This window comes from Capra hircus, chromosome 19, assembly GCF_001704415.2.
Source record: "Capra hircus breed San Clemente chromosome 19, ASM170441v1, whole genome shotgun sequence".
Taxonomy (NCBI): domain Eukaryota; kingdom Metazoa; phylum Chordata; class Mammalia; order Artiodactyla; family Bovidae; genus Capra; species Capra hircus.
In genome coordinates this window covers 55,560,691-55,578,446 of record NC_030826.1, presented here as the reverse complement: position 1 = coordinate 55,578,446, position 17,756 = coordinate 55,560,691, and the positions used below count along the sequence as shown (strand labels likewise).

The following is a 17,756-nucleotide window of genomic DNA, read 5'->3' as shown; positions in this document are numbered from 1 at the left end:
CCCCAAGTAAGAGGCAATCCCAGCACTATGACTGTTGCCAAGTAAAGGAACCAGGGGCACAGATGTCTAAGGTATGACTCACAACTCGATACAGTATCTCTTACCTCACTCACCCAGAAGTTAACTATTCCAGTGGGTGGGAAGTGGTATCTCATTGAGGGTTTGGTTTGCCTGATGAATAATAATGTTGAGTATTTTTTCAATGGGCTTGTTGGCCATTCGCATATCTTCTTTGGAGAAATATCTATTCATATATTTCACCCATTTTTAATGGAATTATTTGTCTTTTTACTGTTTGTAAAAAGTATTTGTAAAAAGTGTTTGTCTTTTTGAGGTTGAGTTGTGAGAGTTCTTTATACATTCTCAATGCAGGTCCCTTATCAAATATATGATTTGCAAATACTTTCTCCCATTCTGAGAGTTATCTCTTCACTTTCCTGATGGTGTCCTTTAGTGCACAAAGGTTTTTAGCTTTTGGGCTGCACCAGGCAGCATGCGGAGATCTTAGACTGTCAGAGAAGTCCAAACCTTTTTTTTTTTCCTTTGTCACTTCTGCTTTTGCTGTAGTGTCGAAGAAGAACCCATTGCCTGACCCAAGGTCATGAAGAGTTACTGCTATGCTTCCTTTTAAGAATTTTTATAGTTTTAGTGTTGTGTTTTGTTTTTTAAACGGTATGAGGTAGCAATCCAACCACATTCTTTTACATGCAGCTATATATTCTTCCCACCCTATACTGTCTCAGCACCCTGACGGAAAATTAACTGACTGTAAATGTAAGGGCTTATTCTCAATTCTGTTTCACTGATCTATACATCTACCCAGTAGTACCACACGATCTTGATTGCTGTAGGTCTGCACTAACTATACATGTTAAACAATACCTATCAAGGATTGGCTAGGTGGGAGAGGAGCACGAGCAGAGCAAGTGCGGGCCCTCTGACCCGCTCCCAGGGCTGAGGGGGTCCATCCTCTTCTCTGCTCCTCGACAGCTGCCTGCCCGGCCTCCTCTGGATGTGGCCTTCGAAGCTCTAGGTTTTCACTGGGAGGAAGCTAGAGCCTCCCAAGAAGGAATCCTGCACCCTGGCCGCCTACGCGACTGCCGCTGGGAGGTGCCGTCTCTTACCCCACGCTTTCTGCCTTTCATTCCAGGGGTCCTGGAATCAGAGCGGGAAAATCAAGAGGCTCGATAGCGAGCAGGTGGGCTACGCCAATTACTTGTTAATTACGTACCTACGCGCCCGTAGGCGCCGGGAGCCGGGCCGGGGCTGCTGGAGCGGTCCGGACCACTCGGAGGAGGGGGAGAGGTTGCAAGCATGGAGTGCCTCCCCGCTCCCCCGGGCCTGGTCCCGAGGCCTCCCGCCAGGCTCCAGGAGACGCGGAGGTGGTCCCGCCCACCCGCGCCCTGCGCCCGCCCCTCGGTCCCTGCTGCCGCCCGGCGTCCTGCCGCCTCCTCCGCGGGCGGGCCGGGCCGCAGGAAGCCGCTCGGCGGGAGTGGAGCCGCCCCTCCGCCGGGCCCGTGCGAGCCGGTGAGCAGGCTCCCCGGGACCCCCCACGGCCCCCGAGGTGTCTTCCCTCGCCGGGGTCCCCGTGGGCACCGTCGCGGACCCGCCCCGCCGGGGACCTCCGGGGCCCTTTGCCCGCCGGTTGGGGGTGAGGATCCTTGTCCGCGTCCCGCGGGCCGCTCCAGCCTGGGATGGCTGGGGACCCCCACGGCCTGGCGGGTGAGGGGCCAGGCACCACCCAAGGCCTGGGCTGAAACCTCCCCAGGGGACGGCGCCTGGACGTCCCAGAAGCCCCACCCAGAGGAGATCCGCCGTGAGGGGGAGGGTGGGAAGCAAGCCCTGTGGAAACTGATCCGGACGACAGGGAATGTGCCAGGGTGGCAAGAGGTCATGAGGTTTCTGCTGCCTCGCCCATCCCCCTTCCAGGCCGTGGTCATCCGGGGCCCCTGTCTGGATGGTGGGGGCACCTCTGGAGGCAGAGAAGGGAGGAGGGTGACCGGCTCCAGCTGGCCCACCTCTGGAACCGCCTTCTTCCTTCCCCGGGCTCCTGCCAGGTCCAGGAATTTGAGGGCTTGTCCGCCCCAAGCTCAGGCTGGCTCGCGCTGCTCCCCACTCCTGCCTGTCCTCTGCCCTGGGCTTCAGGCCTGGCATCCTGCCTGGTGTGGAGCCTGGGGAGGGAGGGGGTCTCCAGGGTCTGGCCATCCTTCCACTGTTGGTAAAGGTGATGGTTCCTTGTTTTCCTCTCACCAGCTCTTCCGCCAGGAGAAGAGAGCAGAGGTCCAGGGGGAGGCCCTTGCACACCAGGACCCTAACCCCAGACCCCTGCGTGAGAGCATCACTGCCCTTTTTTGCCTGTACCTGCAAGCTCGGGGGGGCTGGGGATGGATTCTGAGGGCCTGGCCAGTCTCCTGGCGTAAGATGGGAAGCCCTAAAAAACAGACCAGGCACTGTGTGTCATGGGAAAAGGACAGGAGATGTCATCTGAACTTCCGTCCACACAGCCAGCTTTGGGTCACCTGGCATGAGGACGGTCATTCTCTCTGGGCAGCAGGTCCCTGAGGACTGAGGTCAGCAGCTCCTGTGGCAAGCTGCTCACCTCCAGTCCCGGAAAGTGAGAGTGAAGCATCTCCAGCCCTGTCTCCTTCCTTGCCCCAACTGCATGCCAGGGGGTGATCATGACTCCTGGTTCCAGGTACAAAGGGAAGACAGCTTCTCTGCCGGGGCAGAGGCGGAACCAGAGCCCACACTGCTGCTCTGTTCCGCTTGAGTCTTCTGGAATGGACCTGCCTGCCCGGAAACCAGCTCACCCTTGTTCCTGGGCTTGCCTGCCCCCCCGAGGAGCACAGGTGAGTCACATTGATATTACCTTTTGGGCTCAGGTGGAGGCCAGGTGGGCGGCTGTGAACAGGTCCCTCCCTGCTCATAGTGTAGAAGTGGGAGGAGAAATGCAGGTGACAGCGATAAGCACGGAAGGATCCACTCCAGTTTGGTGTGAAAACTACTATTAAGGAGAGAAGTACAGGAAAGGGCCTTAGAGTTGGGGGTCAGCATAGCTTCCTGGAGATGCCGCTGGGGCTGACTCTTGAAGGACCGACTGGACTTCTCTCTGGCTGAGGATTTTGGAATCTCGGCAACCGAGTTCCCGAGGAGCGACCAGTTGGCTCGGGGAGGGGGTGCTGGAGGACCAACAGGAGAGAAAAGCTCTGCGTGTGACCTGGGAGTTGTCTGGGGGCTGTATGGGAGGGCACAGCCTCCTTGGAGAAGGCCAAAGTCTGCAAGCCAGCTCCTAGAGAGGCCAGGGTAAAGAGAGAACAAATGAGCTTAGGGTTTCCTGGGCTCTGATTGTCCCCCGAGGCCTGGAGGGAGGAGAAACCAGCTCCACTGAAAGGTTCTGAGGGAAGGTAGGTGCAGGGTGAAGGTCAGAATTCTGGACAGAGTTCACTGGAGAGAAGGCTCAGAGGAGTAATTGCTGATAAGGGAACCAGAGGCCTCTGTGTGGAGGGGCAGGAGGCAAGGGCAATGGAGAGGGGACCAGAGCTGGGCAGGGGGTTGGGGGCCCCCACGTGTCTCCTCTCCCATCTTCCTTCTCCCTGCCACCTATGGTCAGAGACAGCCTGCTGCTCGGAAGGGGCGTGGGGGGGTACTGGGGGTGGGGCACCGTGGTGAGGGACCAGCCAGAGGGAAGGCTGATGGCCCTTCTGGGAGGAAAGTGGAAAGTGTCAGGTCCAGGAAGATGGAGGGGCCAGGGTGTGTGGAGGAGGGGTGAGCACTGGAGCAGGGTGGGGAGACTTGACATTCACAGGCGGGATCAGGTGGCATCCGTGGCCTTTCTACTTGCTGAGGGAACAGAAATCCTGGTAGGAGTGAGAGCCAGTTTGCTGGAGGAGGATCTGAGGTTTGCCCCCAAGCTTGGGGCCGAGCCAGGAGAATCGGGGCTGGGGTATCTCTAGGGCCTGTGTGACGTGCAGGAGCCAGGAGGGCAAGAGGTGTTCCTAGCCCACACGCAGGACTCAAGGTCACGCACACACACTCACACTCACTCACACACTCACTCTTCCAGGCTAGGATGAATGGGCTACTCACCGTGGCAGGGCCTCTGGGGGTCCTCTGGGGAGGGAAGAGGCCTGTGCTGGAGAAGGGTTAGGGGTTGGAGCCCAGGAAGGAGGCAGTTAGGCTGGATCCAGCTTGGGTGCTGTGTTGAAGCTCCAGGGCCTGGGGGGAAGGTGTGGGGTGCTGGGCTGGGCAGGAAGAGGTGTTTCCTATTTCTGATAGTTTCCTGAGTTTCCTTGGATCTTCAGGGCCTGGGGCAGAAAGGAGGGAGGCTGTGGGGACTGGAGCGCCCGGGATGGCTGGCTTCACGGAGACTGCTCTGCTCTCACTGCCTGGCGAGGGTGAGGTTGGGGCCCCTGCGGGCCAGGGAGCAGGGGGAGAGGCAGGATGGAGGGGACTGGAAAAGGGCTTTTCATCTGGGGAGGGGGCTGGGCGTCGAGGCCTGGATAAGGCAGCTTCTATGATGGGGGCAGTGACCCTGGTGGTGGCGAGGAACCAAGGTGGGACTGAGCCAAGGCTGTGGGGGGTGCGTTTGTCTGCATAGCACGCGCCCCTGTTTGTGTGTGTCCGTTTGTCTGCAGCACCTGTCTGTCTGTCTCTGGGCTTGCCTGAGTGTGTCTGGGGGTGTGCTGCTGCACGTGTGTGTGTCTGAGCATGTGTATCTCTGTGCGTGTCATGCCCTCCTGAACGCGGGACTGTGTGTATTTCTGTGTCTCTGGGTTTTTCTGTAAGTGTGGGTCTGCATGTAACTCTGTGTGCCTGGTGGTCCCGTGTGTTTCTCTCTGCCTGTCTGTGTGGTGTGTGCCTATGTGTCTGTGTGTGCACCTACGTAAGTGCACGTCTGTGTGTGTGACTGTGCCCGTCTGTGTGAATGGGCATCTTTCTGTGCATTCCTGTGTGACTGTGTATGCACGGGTGTCATGTATGTTTGCATTCTTTGTATGTGCTTGTGCACCTTTCTATGTATTCATGTGACTCTGTGTTGTATGTGTTGTATGTTATGTTTTATGTGTGTTACGTGTGGTGTGTGTAAGTTGTGTAGTATGTGGTATGTGTGTTGTGTGGTATGTGTGCATGATGTGTGTGGTGTGTGTATGTGTACTGTATGTGTGGGGTGTGTGTGTGGTGTGTGCAGTGTGATGTGTGTGGGGTGTTGTGTGCAGTGTGTGTGTGTGATGTGTGTGGTGTGCTGTGTGTGTGCAGTGTGTGTGTGTGTGATGTGTGTGGTGTGCTGTGTGTGTGTGATGTGTGTGGTGTGTCTGTGTGTGTGATGTGTGTGGTGTGCTGTGTGTGTGTGCAGTGTGTCTGTGTGTGTGTGATGTGTGTGGTGTGTTTGTGTGTATGTGTGTGGTGTGTGTGGTGTGCTATGTGTGTGCTGTGTGTGTGTGTGATGTGTGTGGTGTGCTGTGTGTGTGTGCAGTGTGTCTGTGTGTGTGCAGTGTGTCTGTGTGTGATGTGTGTGTTGTGTGTGTGTGTGCAGTGTGTGTGTGATGTGTGTGGTGTGCTGTGTGTGTGCAGTGTGTGTGTGTGGTGTGCTGTGTGTGTGTGGTGTGTGCAGTGTGTGTGTGATGTGTGTGGTGTGCTGTGTGTGTGGAGTGTGTGCGTGTGTGATGTGTGTGGTGTGCTGTGTGTGCAGTGTGTCTGTGTGTGTGATGTGTGTGGTGTGTTGTGTGTGATGTGTGTGGTGTGCTGTGTGTGTGTGATGTGTGTGGTGTGTCTGTGTGTGTGTGGTGTGTGCAGTGTGTGTGTGATATGTGTGGTGTGCTGTGTGTGTGTGTGCAGTGTGTCTGTGTGATGTGTGTGTGTGGTGTGTTGTGTGTGTGTGATGTGTGTGGTGTGTCTGTGTGTGTGTGATGTGTGTGGTGTGCTGTGTGTGTGTGATGTGTGTGGTGTGTGGTGTGTGTGTGATGTGTGTGGTGTGCTGTGTGTGTGTGCAGTGTGTCTGTGTGTGTGTGATGTGTGCGGTGTGTGTGTGTGGTGTGTTGTGTGTGTGTGATGTGTGTGGTGTGTGTGTGTGTGATGTGTGCGGTGTGTGTGTGTGTGATGTGTGTGGTGTGTCTGTGTGATGTGTGTGGTGTGTTGTGTGTGTGTGCTGTGTGTGGTGTGCTGTGTGTGTGCAGTGTGTATGTGTGTGATGTGTGTGGTGTGCTGTGTGTGTGTGCAGTGTGTCTGTGTGTCTGTGTGTGTGATGTGTGTGGTGTGTTGTGTGTGGTGTGTTGTGTGTGGTGTGTTGTGTGTGTGTGATGTGTGTGGTGTGCAGTGTGTGTGTGCAGTGTGTCTGTGTGTCTGTGTGTGTGATGTGTGTGGTGTGCTGTGTGATGTGTGTGGTGTGTTGTGTGTGTGTGATGTGTGTGGCGTGCTGTGTGTGTGTGTGCAGTGTGTCTGATGTGTGTGGTGTGTTGTGTGTGGTGTGTTGTGTGTGTGTGATGTGTGTGGTGTGCTGTGTGTGTGTGATGTGTGTGGTGTGTTGTGTGTGTGTGCGGTGTGTCTGTGTGATGTGTGTGTGTGATGTGTGTGGTGTGCTGTGTGTGTGTGATGTGTGTGGTGTGTGTGTGATGTGTGTGGTGTGTGGTGTGCTGTGTGTGTGTGCAGTGTGTGTGTGCAGTGTGTGTGTGTGTGATGTGTGTGGTGTGTCTGTGTGTGTGATGTGTGCAGTGTGTCTGTGTGTGTGTGATGTGTGCGGTGTGTCTGTGTGATGTGTGTGGTGTGATGTGTGTGGTGTGTTGTGTGTGTGTGATGTGTGTGGTGTGCAGTGTGTGTGTGCAGTGTGTCTGTGGGTCTGTGTGTGTGATGTGTGTGGTGTGCAGTGTGTCTGTGTGTGTGATGTGTGTGGTGTGTTGTGTGTGTGTGATGTGTGTGGTGTGTTGTGTGTGTGTGATGTGTGTGGTGTGTTGTGTGTGTGTGTCTGTGTGTGTGTGATGTGTGTGTGTGATGTGTGTGGTGTGTTGTGTGTGGTGTGTTGTGTGTGGTGTGTTGTGTGTGTGTGATGTGTGTGGTGTGCAGTGTGTGTGTGCAGTGTGTCTGTGTGTCTGTGTGTGTGATGTGTGTGGTGTGCTGTGTGTGTGTGCAGTGTGTCTGATGTGTGTGTGTGATGTGTGTGGTGTGTTGTGTGTGTGTGGTGTGTGTGATGTGTGTGGTGTGTTGTGTGTGGTGTGTTGTGTGTGTGTGATGTGTGTGGTGTGTTGTGTGTGTGATGTGTGTGGTGTGTTGTGTGTGGTGTGTTGTGTGTGTGTGATGTGTGTGTGTGCTGTGTGTGCGCTCAGAAAAGCCCGCGCGGGGACAGGCCTCCCTCTGGGACTGTGCGGGGCCTCTTGGCCGTGAGCGCCGTGACAGGAGCGCCACAGGGAGCCTCGGGCTCCGCGCTCGGGCGCTGCGGCGTGGGGCGCTTTGTGCAGCTGCCCCCTCGGCGGCCCCCGCCCACTGGCTCCCCGGCTGTCACCGTGGCTCTGACAGGGAGCCTGGCTGTGCCCGGGGTGCTGGAAGCGGGAAGGCTGGTTGGGACTTTGGAGAGGTGTCACTGTGCGCCTGTGGCACCGGGACTGAGCGGCTTCAGTTCTGGCGGGCGCGTGGCCACGGCGGGGCCAGGCAGTCCCACCTGCTGACCCCTAGATGACGGCACAGCTAGAAAGCGTTCCGCCCGCCCACTCGGGCCCACAATGGTTCACCTGCTGGCCCCTCCTGTCCCTCCTGCCAGGCTGGCTCTGAGAAGTAGGGGAAAGGCGATGCCAAGGCCAGTGTGTGGGCCTCTGGCCACCTCCCAGGGGGTGGCGCCCCTCTGCCATACCCGGTGCCGTGTGAGAGGAAGGAACGGGTCCAGCCACCCAGGGCTGGCGGCAGGGAGGCCGGGGCCAGCCGGCAGCTCCCTTCTGTCCCTTCCTCAGGTGACCCGGGCAGCGGTTAGGCTGTGGCTGCAGCACTCGTAGCCAAGGATGCCCCAGGCCTTGGAGCGCTCCGAGGGCTGCTGGGCCTGGGTGGTGCTGCTGGCCTCCGTGGTGACGCAGGGCCTCACCCTGGGCTTCCCCACGTGCATCGGCATCTTCTTCACCGAACTGCAGCGTGAGTTCCAGGCCAGCAACAGCGAGACTTCCTGGTTCCCCTCCATCCTGACAGCCATGCTCCACGCAGGGGGTGAGCAGGGCGGGGAGGGACCGGGTGTGGGCTGGGGTGCGGGGAGGGGTGAGAAGGAGCTCGGGGGGGGAGGGAGGAAGCCACAACCTCTCCGGCCTCCTGGGTCCCTCTCTCTGGGGCCATAGATTTCGCCTGGTGCTGTGAATTCCTGGGATGTCATCTTGATTTCAGCAGGGCCAGTTCCCCCACCCAGGATCCTGTGGGGCTGGGCTGGGCTGAGCTGGACTGGGCTGGGGAGAGGCACAGGGCAGGGAGGCCACCAGGATGTAAAGCCGGTCCTCCTGATGAGCGTGGGAGGATCGAGCCAGACCATAAGAGTGCGGGGGCACACGCCACAGAACAGCGAGGCTTCCCGCGGGGTGATCTCTTGGAACCTCAGTTTTTCCCTCTGCCATTTGGGGGTAACAGCCAGCAGCCCCAGGCTGCCCACCTCCCACACAGGGTTGCAGAGAAGATCACAGAGTCCAGCCAGGTCTGAGATCTCGGGCAGTGGAAACTGCCCTCATCGGGGCTTCAGGACAGGAAGCAGAGGTCTGGAGAAGGACCCCAGGAGCAAGAGGGGGCAGAGCAAGAACCCCATCTCTCACCAGGAAGCAGAGGGTGGGGGAGATGGAGGGCAGTCCCCTCAGTTCCTGGTTGCCTTCTCCAGGGATGTGAAGGGCTCACCTTGACCCCAGGGAAAGAGAAGGGGCCCGGGTGGGTTCTCCACAATAGCCTTGGGCTCACAGGACTGGCCCCCCATTCCTGGGAGCTCTCCAGGGAGACTCCATGGGCAGTGACCTCTGGGGGGGGCCCGACTTGACAGCCCGCCGGGCTCTCCTCACCCCTGTTTGCCTGTCTCAGGTGATCCATCTCCCCGCCCTCCACCGGCACCGGGAGGGAAGTCAGACTGGGATAGAAGCCACCTTCACTGGGGCATGGGCTCAGGGCAAGGAGCAAAGCCAGGCCTGGCTCAGACTGCACAACCTTTCAGCCAACAAGCATGGGCAGAAGTGTGAATCTCAGATGGTTCCTTTGCTGCAACTGGAGAGGGGTCTGGGCCAGGGACTAGGAACCGAGCATTCAGTGGGGACCCTGCTCCCCAGCCAGCTTCAGACTCACGCCCAGGAGGTATGCCAACATTCCGGCCAGCCCAGGACTCCTATAGGTCTGTCTTACATACACACACACACGCGCCTTTAGGCCATGCTCATTCAGAGTATTATGGAGATTTTTAACTTGCAAGTATCCTTGATCCTAAGTACCCCCAAAACCCACACATTTTAGAGATGAAGACAAGCCAGCACCGAGTATCCGAGGCCTTACCCATGCTGTAGAGTGAGTTTGGGGAAGAAACCGTGCCCATGCAGAGGGAGCATTTGCCTCCCAGTGCCCCACCCCAGCACCCTCTGCTATCTCAGCTAAGCTGGCACACGTCCCAGCCCCCGCCCCACACACGATGACTCAGGGCTTTCCCCAATGTCACCTTTCCAAAGTCAGGTCAAAGTATGGGGGTGGGAAGGATGTGTGGGTCAGCGGTCATGTCCATTTCAAAGCCTCTCCTCTCCCTCTGTGGCTGCCTCTCCTTGATTACCTCTGAGGATGGGCCGCTCACTTCCTCTGTTACTCTCACACTCAGACTGGCTCACACCCACACACCCTCTCTCCACACCCAGCACCCAAACTCACATTGCGTGTGCACACACACTTTCTCTGTCCCTTTGGCTGCACTCTGGGAGCGTTAACTCTGGAGAAACTCTATGGTATGTATTTGGGAGGGTGGGGTAGGGCGGGCCGGGGCAAGGTATTTGGCAGATGGGGCCCTCTGAGGTGTCAAGGAGCAGCCTGCCAGGACTGGCTCACTTCTACTCTGGGTCTGCACTGATGAGAAAGCAGCTCAGGGTAGAGGTGGGGGAGGACAGGCCCTTCTCCACCAGAAGCCAAACATCCAGCGATGCAAGACTTTGGTGGTGGCTGGAGGGAATGGGGGAGGGGAGAAGGTACCCCACACACTTTTCTCCAGAGGCTGGAGCAAGGGGGCGCAGCGTAGCCCGAGGCCCTGGGCTGCCCACCCTGAACAGGTTGAGGATGGTGGGAGGGCTGTGGCCAGTCCTCCTGAGGATGCGGGAGAGGGGAATGGGGACTGGAAGTGCTCCCTGTGATGTAACCGCCCTGGGACTGGTCCGCTGAGACCAACCCCTGCGAGGGACATCCACCCAGGTCACGATTTCACCCAGATGGATGTGGCCTCTGGTCAGTGCAGTGAAGGGCCTTAGTCTGTACCTCTGGGAATCCTGGTCAGGGTCAAACTGAATATTTGCAGCACCTCACCTCACAGCTGCTCAGACATCACCCAGCCTGACCCCTCAGTCTCTGCAGGGGGAAATCAAGGCCTAGAAAGGGACTGGCCTTGCTTGGCCTGTAGCCAGTCTTTAGCAGGGTGGGGAGCAGAACCCAGGCGTATGCGTTCCAGGGCTTCTGCTTTGTGCCTTTTTTTTTTTTTAATTGAGGGCTTCCTCGGGTGGTTCAGTGGTAAAAAAATCCACCTGCCAGTGCAGGAGACGCAGCAGATCCAGGTTCAATCCCCGGGTCAGGAAGATCCCCTGGAGGAGGAAATGTTAGCCCACTCCAGTATTCTTGCCTGGAAAATCCCATGGACAGAGGAGCCTGGCGGGCTACAGTTCATAGGTTGCAAAGAGTCAGACGTGGCTGAGTGACAGCACGCACGCATTTATTATTTATTGTTGGCTGTGCTGTCTTTGTTGCGCTGCAGGCTCTCCTCTAGTTGTAGCGAGTGGGGGCTCCTCATCGCGGAGCACAGGCTCCAGGGTCTGTCGGCTTTGGTGGTTGAGCTCCCGGGCTGTAGAGCCCAGTTTCATTGCTCTGTAGTTGTGGTGCATGGGCTTCATCGCTCCACGGCACGTGGGATCTTCCCGGATCAGGGATCAAACCCATGTCTCCTGCATTGGCAGGCGGATTCTTTACCACTGAGCCCCCCAGGGAAGCCTTTAAGCCACCTGCTAGTTGTTCCTGGAAGCCCCTCCCAAGCCTGTTCTCTCCCTCCCTCTGACCTCGTCATTCAGCTGTCACCTGCTGCCTGCCCCCTCCCCACAGGCCCCCTGTGTAGTATCCTGGTGGGACGCTTTGGCTGCAGAGCGACGATGATGCTGGGCGGCGTGCTGGCCAGCCTGGGCATGGTGGCCGGCTCCTTCTGCCGCACCCTCGGCCAGCTCTACCTCACGGCAGGATTCATCACAGGTGACTGTCATTTCATTTCGAGAGTTGCTGGGTAGGTACTGGGTATGAGACTGAAAAGGGCCAGGCGTGGTGAACAGGGCAGGCAAAGCTCTGAATCTTCTGGGGCTGCTCACAGCCACTCGAGGCAGAGGAACAATGAACAGATAAGTAACGAGGGTCAATCCTGACAAGTGCCCGAGAAGACAGGACTGCTGATGCCTTAGTGTCCTCGTTTGGGTGAGGTTGGGCAGAGATTAGACAAGTTAAGAGGTGAAATGACTAAAACAGCCAGTGCAAAAGATACAGCAGGGTTGGAGGAGGTTGCTGCTTTTTTTTTTTTTTTGGCTGTGCCTGAGGCTTGTCGGATCTCGCTTACCGGACCAGGGATGGAACCCGCGCCCCCTGCAATGGAAGCATGGAGTCTTAACTCTGACCGCCAGGGAAGTCCCAGCTTGCTGCTTTCAGCAGAGCTGTCAGGGAAGGCTTTGCAGAGGAGGTGACATTTGGTCAGAAGGAGGTGAGGCATCTGCCACCAGGCTCCCAGGGAAGAACATACCAGAAGGAGCAGCAAGACCAAAGGCCCAGGAATACTCCTGGAGCACTGAGGACACAGGGTAGAAGACGTGAAAGTGAAGGAGTCCTCCTCTTTGCGACTCCATGGACTGTACAGCCTGTGAAATTCCCCAGGCCAGAATACTGGAGTGGGTAGCTGTTCCCTTCTCTAGGGGATCTTTCCAACCCAGGGATCGGACCCAGGTCTCCCACATTGCGGGTCTCCCACATTGCGGGTGGATTCTTTACCAGCTGAGCCACCAGGGAAGCCCGATAGGGTAGAAGCCTGTGAACAAAGGTCAAGAAGGTGGGGGGCGGGGGCGGCATGGCCGCAGGGGAAAAGGCCAGATAGGGTAGCTCAAAGGCTTTGTAGTGAGATGGGAAGCCCTGTGAGGGGTTTGGGCAGAGAGATGTCATCCAGCCACTATTTGTGAAGAACTAGGTACTACCCTGGGGGCTTCCCAGGTGGCGCTAGTGGTAAAGAACCTGCCTGTCAGTGCAGGAGACGTAAGGGACGCGGGTTCCATCCCTGGGTGGGGAAGATGCCCTGGAGGAGAGCCCAGCAACCCACTCCAGTATTCTCGCCTGGAGAATCCCATGGACAGAGGAGCCTGGTGGGCTACAGTCCATAGGGTCCCAAAGAGTCAGACATGACTGAAGCAACTTAGCAAGCATGCATGCAGGCAGTACCCTAGCTGTGGTATTGTGAACACACCGTAGGGGGCTAGGCTGGGAGCAACACAGCAGTTGTCATCGCCCAGCCAGGCGGCAGCTACAACCTTAAACCAGGGTGGTATGATGGAGGCAAAGGGAAGGGGTCTCGTTCAGGATTGCAGGTGAGGTACAGAGAAGGACACCAGGGTGACCCAAGAGCCAGGGGTGATACCAAGGGTGGAATGGAAGAGTGGAGTGGCCGCTAACTACGATGGGGACCCTAGGGGAAGAGCAGGTTCAAGGGCAGGTGGGAAGCTCAGGTTTGGACACACCTGGTCTGGCCCTGAGCTGGAGTGGCCAGCTGGGGAGTCCTGAGAGCCCTAGTATTCAGGTCTTGAGATGAGGTTATCACCCTGCTGTCACTAAGGGAACGAGGGAAGAGGGATGATAAGGACTGGGGTCTGGTGCCCAGGACATGGACACTCCAGTGGTTCACGGCCTGGGCAGGAAGAAGTGACAGAGAGGTAGAAGGAGAACCAGGAGAGTGGTTTCTTGACAAAGGAAGTGAGGAAAGTGCTCAAGGACGAGGAGGAGGGAGGGACCGTGAAGCCACTGATGGATCAGATTGAGCAGACATCAGACTCCATCTGTGGCTTTGTAATGTGGAGGGCGGCAGCCTTGATAATTCTGGAGCAGAGTAAGGATGAAAGTCTGATTTGTTCAAAAGAGAACAACAGGGGAGTTAGTCGGATGGCCTAGGATGATTCTGGGCTTTCACTGCCGTGGCCTGAGTTGGAAACTGCCATCCCACAAGCCATGCAATATGGCTGAAAAAAAGAACAGGAAGGAGGAAATTGAAGACAGTGGAGATAGGATTTCCAAGAAATTTTTATATAAGGGAGCAGAGACATGGGCCGTTATCCAGAAGAGAGAGAGAGGGTCAAGAGAGAGTTTTGTTTTCACGGAAGAAATCACAGTGGAGGAGAATGATCTATTAATAGTAAAGAGAAAATGGATGTGGCTGGGAGAGAGGGAAGTTGCTGGAGGGACGTGCCTTGAGCAGACAGGTTGCAGGGAGAAAGTGGAGGGTCGCCCTTGTCTGGGAGCATGGACTGTCCGTTGCTACCGATGGGAAGGAAAGTTGGTCAGCTGAGAGTGATGGGAGAGGGGTTGGGGTGCACAGAGGAAGGCTTGGGGTCAGCAAGAGTGAGGGAGAGTAGACGGTCGATGGAACTGCAGTGGCACCGTGGGAGGCCCAAGAGCCACTCTGAGGCCGGTGGTCGGGGCGCGGTGGTGAGCTTTCCTGCACATTCAGCTGTGCACAGGGTAGGTGGGGGCGGTGGCATTTGAGCTGTTAGGAGAGCGAGTTGGAGGGGAGGGTATTCCAAGCAAATGGAACGGCAGCTGCACACGTCCAGTAAGTGGGAGCTTGGTGTCCAGAGGAAGAGAAAGAAACCAATGGGGCTTTATCATGGCTAGCGGCCTGAGATGGCACCCAGAGGTGGCCAGAGGCCAGCCCGTGTAGAGCCTTCCAGGGCATAGTAAATACTTTGGCTTTCTTCCTCCATGTGAAGGGAAGTCTCTGGAAGGTGTTAAGCAGGGGAGAGACTTCACCCGATTTAGGTGTTTGAACATCCCCTGGTGCCTTGCCCATGGGAACAGGTGTGCCCCCCCCGGCAGTCTTGGGAGGGGAGATGCTTCCAGGGAGGTGGTGTGGTGGGCTGATTCCATCTGAAACCCCTGGGTGCCTAGAAGTGGGTCTGGGCTGGAACGGAAGGAAGACAGACCTGGGACGTGACCCCAGGGTCCCCACACCGGGTGCGCCCTGGAGCTGGCCCCCCCTTCTCCCTCCGCAGGCCTGGGCATGTGTTTCAGCTTTCAGTCGAGCATCACCGTGCTGGGACTGTACTTCACCCGCTGGCGGGTGCTGGCCAACGCACTGGCCTCGGCGGGTGTCTCCCTAGGCATCACGCTCTGGCCGCTGCTCTCCCGTTACCTCCTGGAGGACCTGGGCTGGCGAGGCACCTTCCTCATCTTCGGCGGGGTCCTTCTCCACTGCTGCGTCTGCGGGGCTGTCGTGAAGCCTGTGCCTGCCAGCGTGACCCCGGAGGCCAGAGAAGGCCTCCCCTCGCCTTCCAAGAGACCCTCGCGAGGCTGCCTGGTGGCATGTGGCCGGGCCATCCGGCGCCACCTGGCCTTCGACGTCCTGCGGGACAACGTGGGCTACCGCGTATACACGCTGGGGGTTGTCTGGATGATCATGGGTTTCCCGCTGCCCCACGTCTTCCTGGTCCCTTATGCCATTCGGCACGGGGTGGACGAACAAAAGGCAGCCCTGCTCATCTCCGTCATCGGCTTTAGCAACATCTTCCTGCGGCCCATGGCTGGGCTGGTGGCAGGCCGCCGGGAGTTTGCAGGCCACCGCAAGTACCTGTTCAGCCTGGCAACCCTGCTCAATGGGCTCACCAACCTGGTGTGTGTGGCGTCGGCCGACTTCCGGGTCCTGGTGGGCTACTGCCTGGTGTACAGCGTGTCCATGAGCGGCATCGGTGCCCTGCTTTTCCAGGTCCTCATGGACATCGTCCCCATGGACAGGTTCTCCAGTGCCCTGGGGCTCTTCACCATCCTGGAGAGCATCTCCATCCTCATCTCCCCGCCGCTGGCTGGTGAGGCCCTGGGAGTGGAGGGCAAGCGGGGGGTGGCCTGGGCGGGGTATGTGTATGCCAGGTCGCTTCAGTCGTGTCTGACTCTTTGAGACTGCATGGACTGAAACCTGCCAGGCCCCTCTGTCGGTGGGATTTTCCCAGCAAGAATACTGGAGTGGGTTGCTATGCCCTTCTCCAGGGAATCTTCCCAACCCAGGGGATCAAACCCTGGTCTCCCGCATTGCGGGCAGATTCTTTACTATCTGAGCCATGAGGGAAGCCCCTATTTGTGATTTTCTCGATCACCTCGGGGGACTGGCCACAGCCTGTTCCCCAGCTGGTGATTATGGTACAAACAGTCAAAAATAAGGCTTTCGGTACCAGACCTACCGCAGTTCTTTGTCTTCCCTTCTGTGCCTCTGTTCTCTTATCAGCAAAGTGGGGATGACTGTAGAATCTACCTCATAGGCTGGTTTGTGGGGTCACAGGTCATTCCACAGAGAGGTCAGTAGAAAGCCTGGCATGTGGTAGAAGATATGTACGTGTCGGGTCTGCTGTTAACACCCTCCTCCTCCAACTTCCTGCCTGAGGGCCCTCGGCAAGTCATGTTCCTTCTGTGAGCCACAGTGTCATCTGCAAAACGCAGATGAGAACACCCACTGTAACTGTCCCTCCCCCTGTGCCAGTCACCGGGTGGGCAGGGCTGAACATGGAGCAATGGTCCCCACCACTCAGGGCTCAGCCTCTGGTGGAAGAGTCGAGGACTGGGGCAAAGAGGCAGCTTTGCGATCATGGTGGTGATTTCATGCTGGAAGGGAAGCAAACAGATACGGAAGTACAGACCCACTGGAGTGGCCGTGCTGGAAGCTGAGTGTGTGACATTCAGAGTAAAGGCCGGGGTGTATGTGGAGCCTGTGGTGCTGGGGGTGGGGTGGACAGCTGACAGGCAGCGTGCTTATCACAGTCAGGTGACGGGGACTCCCTGCTCCGAGTGTGGCACTGGGAGTTCCAGTTTTCAAGGGAGTTCTCCAGGGTTGACGAGCGGGGAGAGCTGACGAGGGCCCAGGGAATGGCTGAGCAGATATCCCAAACGCCACTGGCCCTCGAGTCCTTGGCCGCCTGCCACTGAGGGTGAAGGAACCATGCCCTGAAGTGCTCTTCCGGCCTGGGGACTGGCTGCCTGGGCCAGGGCTGGTTTGCTTCTCTTTCCTTTCATTCAACAAATACCTAACGAATGCCAACGAGGGACCAGCCAGTGCTGGGGAGGCGGCAGGGACAGAACCCCAGCCCTCACAAAGTACACGGTTTAGGGTGTGCAGGGAGCCGATAGTCCCAGGAAGTGACCTGACTTGCTCTCTGTGCCCCCAGGACTCCTCCTGGATGCCACCGACGACTTCAGCTATGTTTTCTACATGTCAAGTTTCTTCCTCATCTCAGCTGCCCTCTTCATGGGTGGCAGTTTCTGTGTCCTGGGAAAGAAGGAGCAGCAGGGCCCGTGGGCTGAGGTCAAAGGAGCCGTCCCAGAAGCTGCCCCAGAGCAGGGCCTCACCACAGAGGACATGGATGGTCCCGAGAAGCGGCTGCATGTCGAGATCATGTACGTGACCAGCGTCTGAACCCCGGGGTCACTCACCTGTGTGACCAGCTTCTGAGCCCTGAAGTCAGTGAGTCCTGCCTCAGCCCAGGAAGGGGATGTCTGGCTGCTTCGCCAGAGGCTGGGGTGAAGCACTGCCCAGCAGGCCTGACCCGAAAGGCATCCCGGCTCTGCAGGTCGGGACTCAACCAGGAACTGGGACCTCAGAGGCTGGCCGCCAAACACTCAGGGTTGCTTCCAACAAGCAGAATCCAGGAGCAGGTCCTCCTAACTTTTCCCTTGGGGACCAGAGCCCCTGGGGCCCAGGAGGGTGGGTCTGAGCCCAGCTCGGGTCTGTTGTGACCGGCTTGGCTCAGCTGCCTGCCTATTTGCCGCTGCTACAGCTCAAGACACTGGACCCTCAAGTCCAGCCTGGATGCCTCCCGTGTGATCTCTATCCATCACTCTCCAGACAGTTCCGGAGAGCTGCTCGCCCCTTCTCCGAGTCCCTCCTGCTCCTCCTCCTTCCCAGGTGGCCCAGCCCGTGCCCTAAGGGCTGCCCCCAGCACAGGTTGCCGGGCCCCATGCTTCCTGGAACCTTGGCAAGAGGGGCCTTGGGAGAGAAGTTGTGACGGGGGCCAGGCGGAGGTGTGGGCCCGGATGCAGGCCGTGGACAGATTAAATGTCGGGTGGGGGACCTGTGCAGAGAACTGGAGGGGAGCCCCTGGCTTGGGCCCTAGAATCACAGAAGGCTGAGAGACCCCTGCCCGCTCAGGGCCTGCTCAAGGGTCTCTTCCCTCCTTGGCCCCTCCCTGCATCTCAGCTGGAAGATTAGTGTTGGGTGCGGGGAGCCAGCCATCAGATGTGGGGAGGAAGGGTTGCTGGGCAGGGCCCCAAGACCTCTGTGAAATGGAGCTGCTTTCGCAACAGAAGCC

The 17,756-nt window shown here is 57.8% G+C and overlaps 1 protein-coding gene across 6 annotated transcripts; it reads left to right on the top strand.

Annotated features, from left to right (window-relative positions):
* On the top strand, nt 1,115-17,753 carry SLC16A5 (solute carrier family 16 member 5). 6 transcript variants are annotated; one of them, XM_018063835.1, is made up of 7 exons: nt 1,423-1,527; nt 2,696-2,849; nt 4,302-4,394; nt 7,935-8,181; nt 11,275-11,418; nt 14,460-15,269; nt 16,617-17,753. In XM_018063835.1, exons 4-7 carry the CDS (start codon nt 7,983-7,985, stop codon nt 16,862-16,864), a joined length of 1,401 nt encoding a protein of 466 aa, XP_017919324.1. In that variant the 5' UTR covers nt 1,423-1,527; nt 2,696-2,849; nt 4,302-4,394; nt 7,935-7,982; the 3' UTR covers nt 16,865-17,753. The 6 variants fall into 6 exon arrangements, with proteins under 6 accessions (XP_005694204.1, XP_017919324.1, XP_017919322.1 ...); XM_005694147.3 differs by lacking the exons at nt 1,423-1,527; nt 4,302-4,394 and adding an exon at nt 1,115-1,198; XM_018063833.1 differs by lacking the exon at nt 4,302-4,394.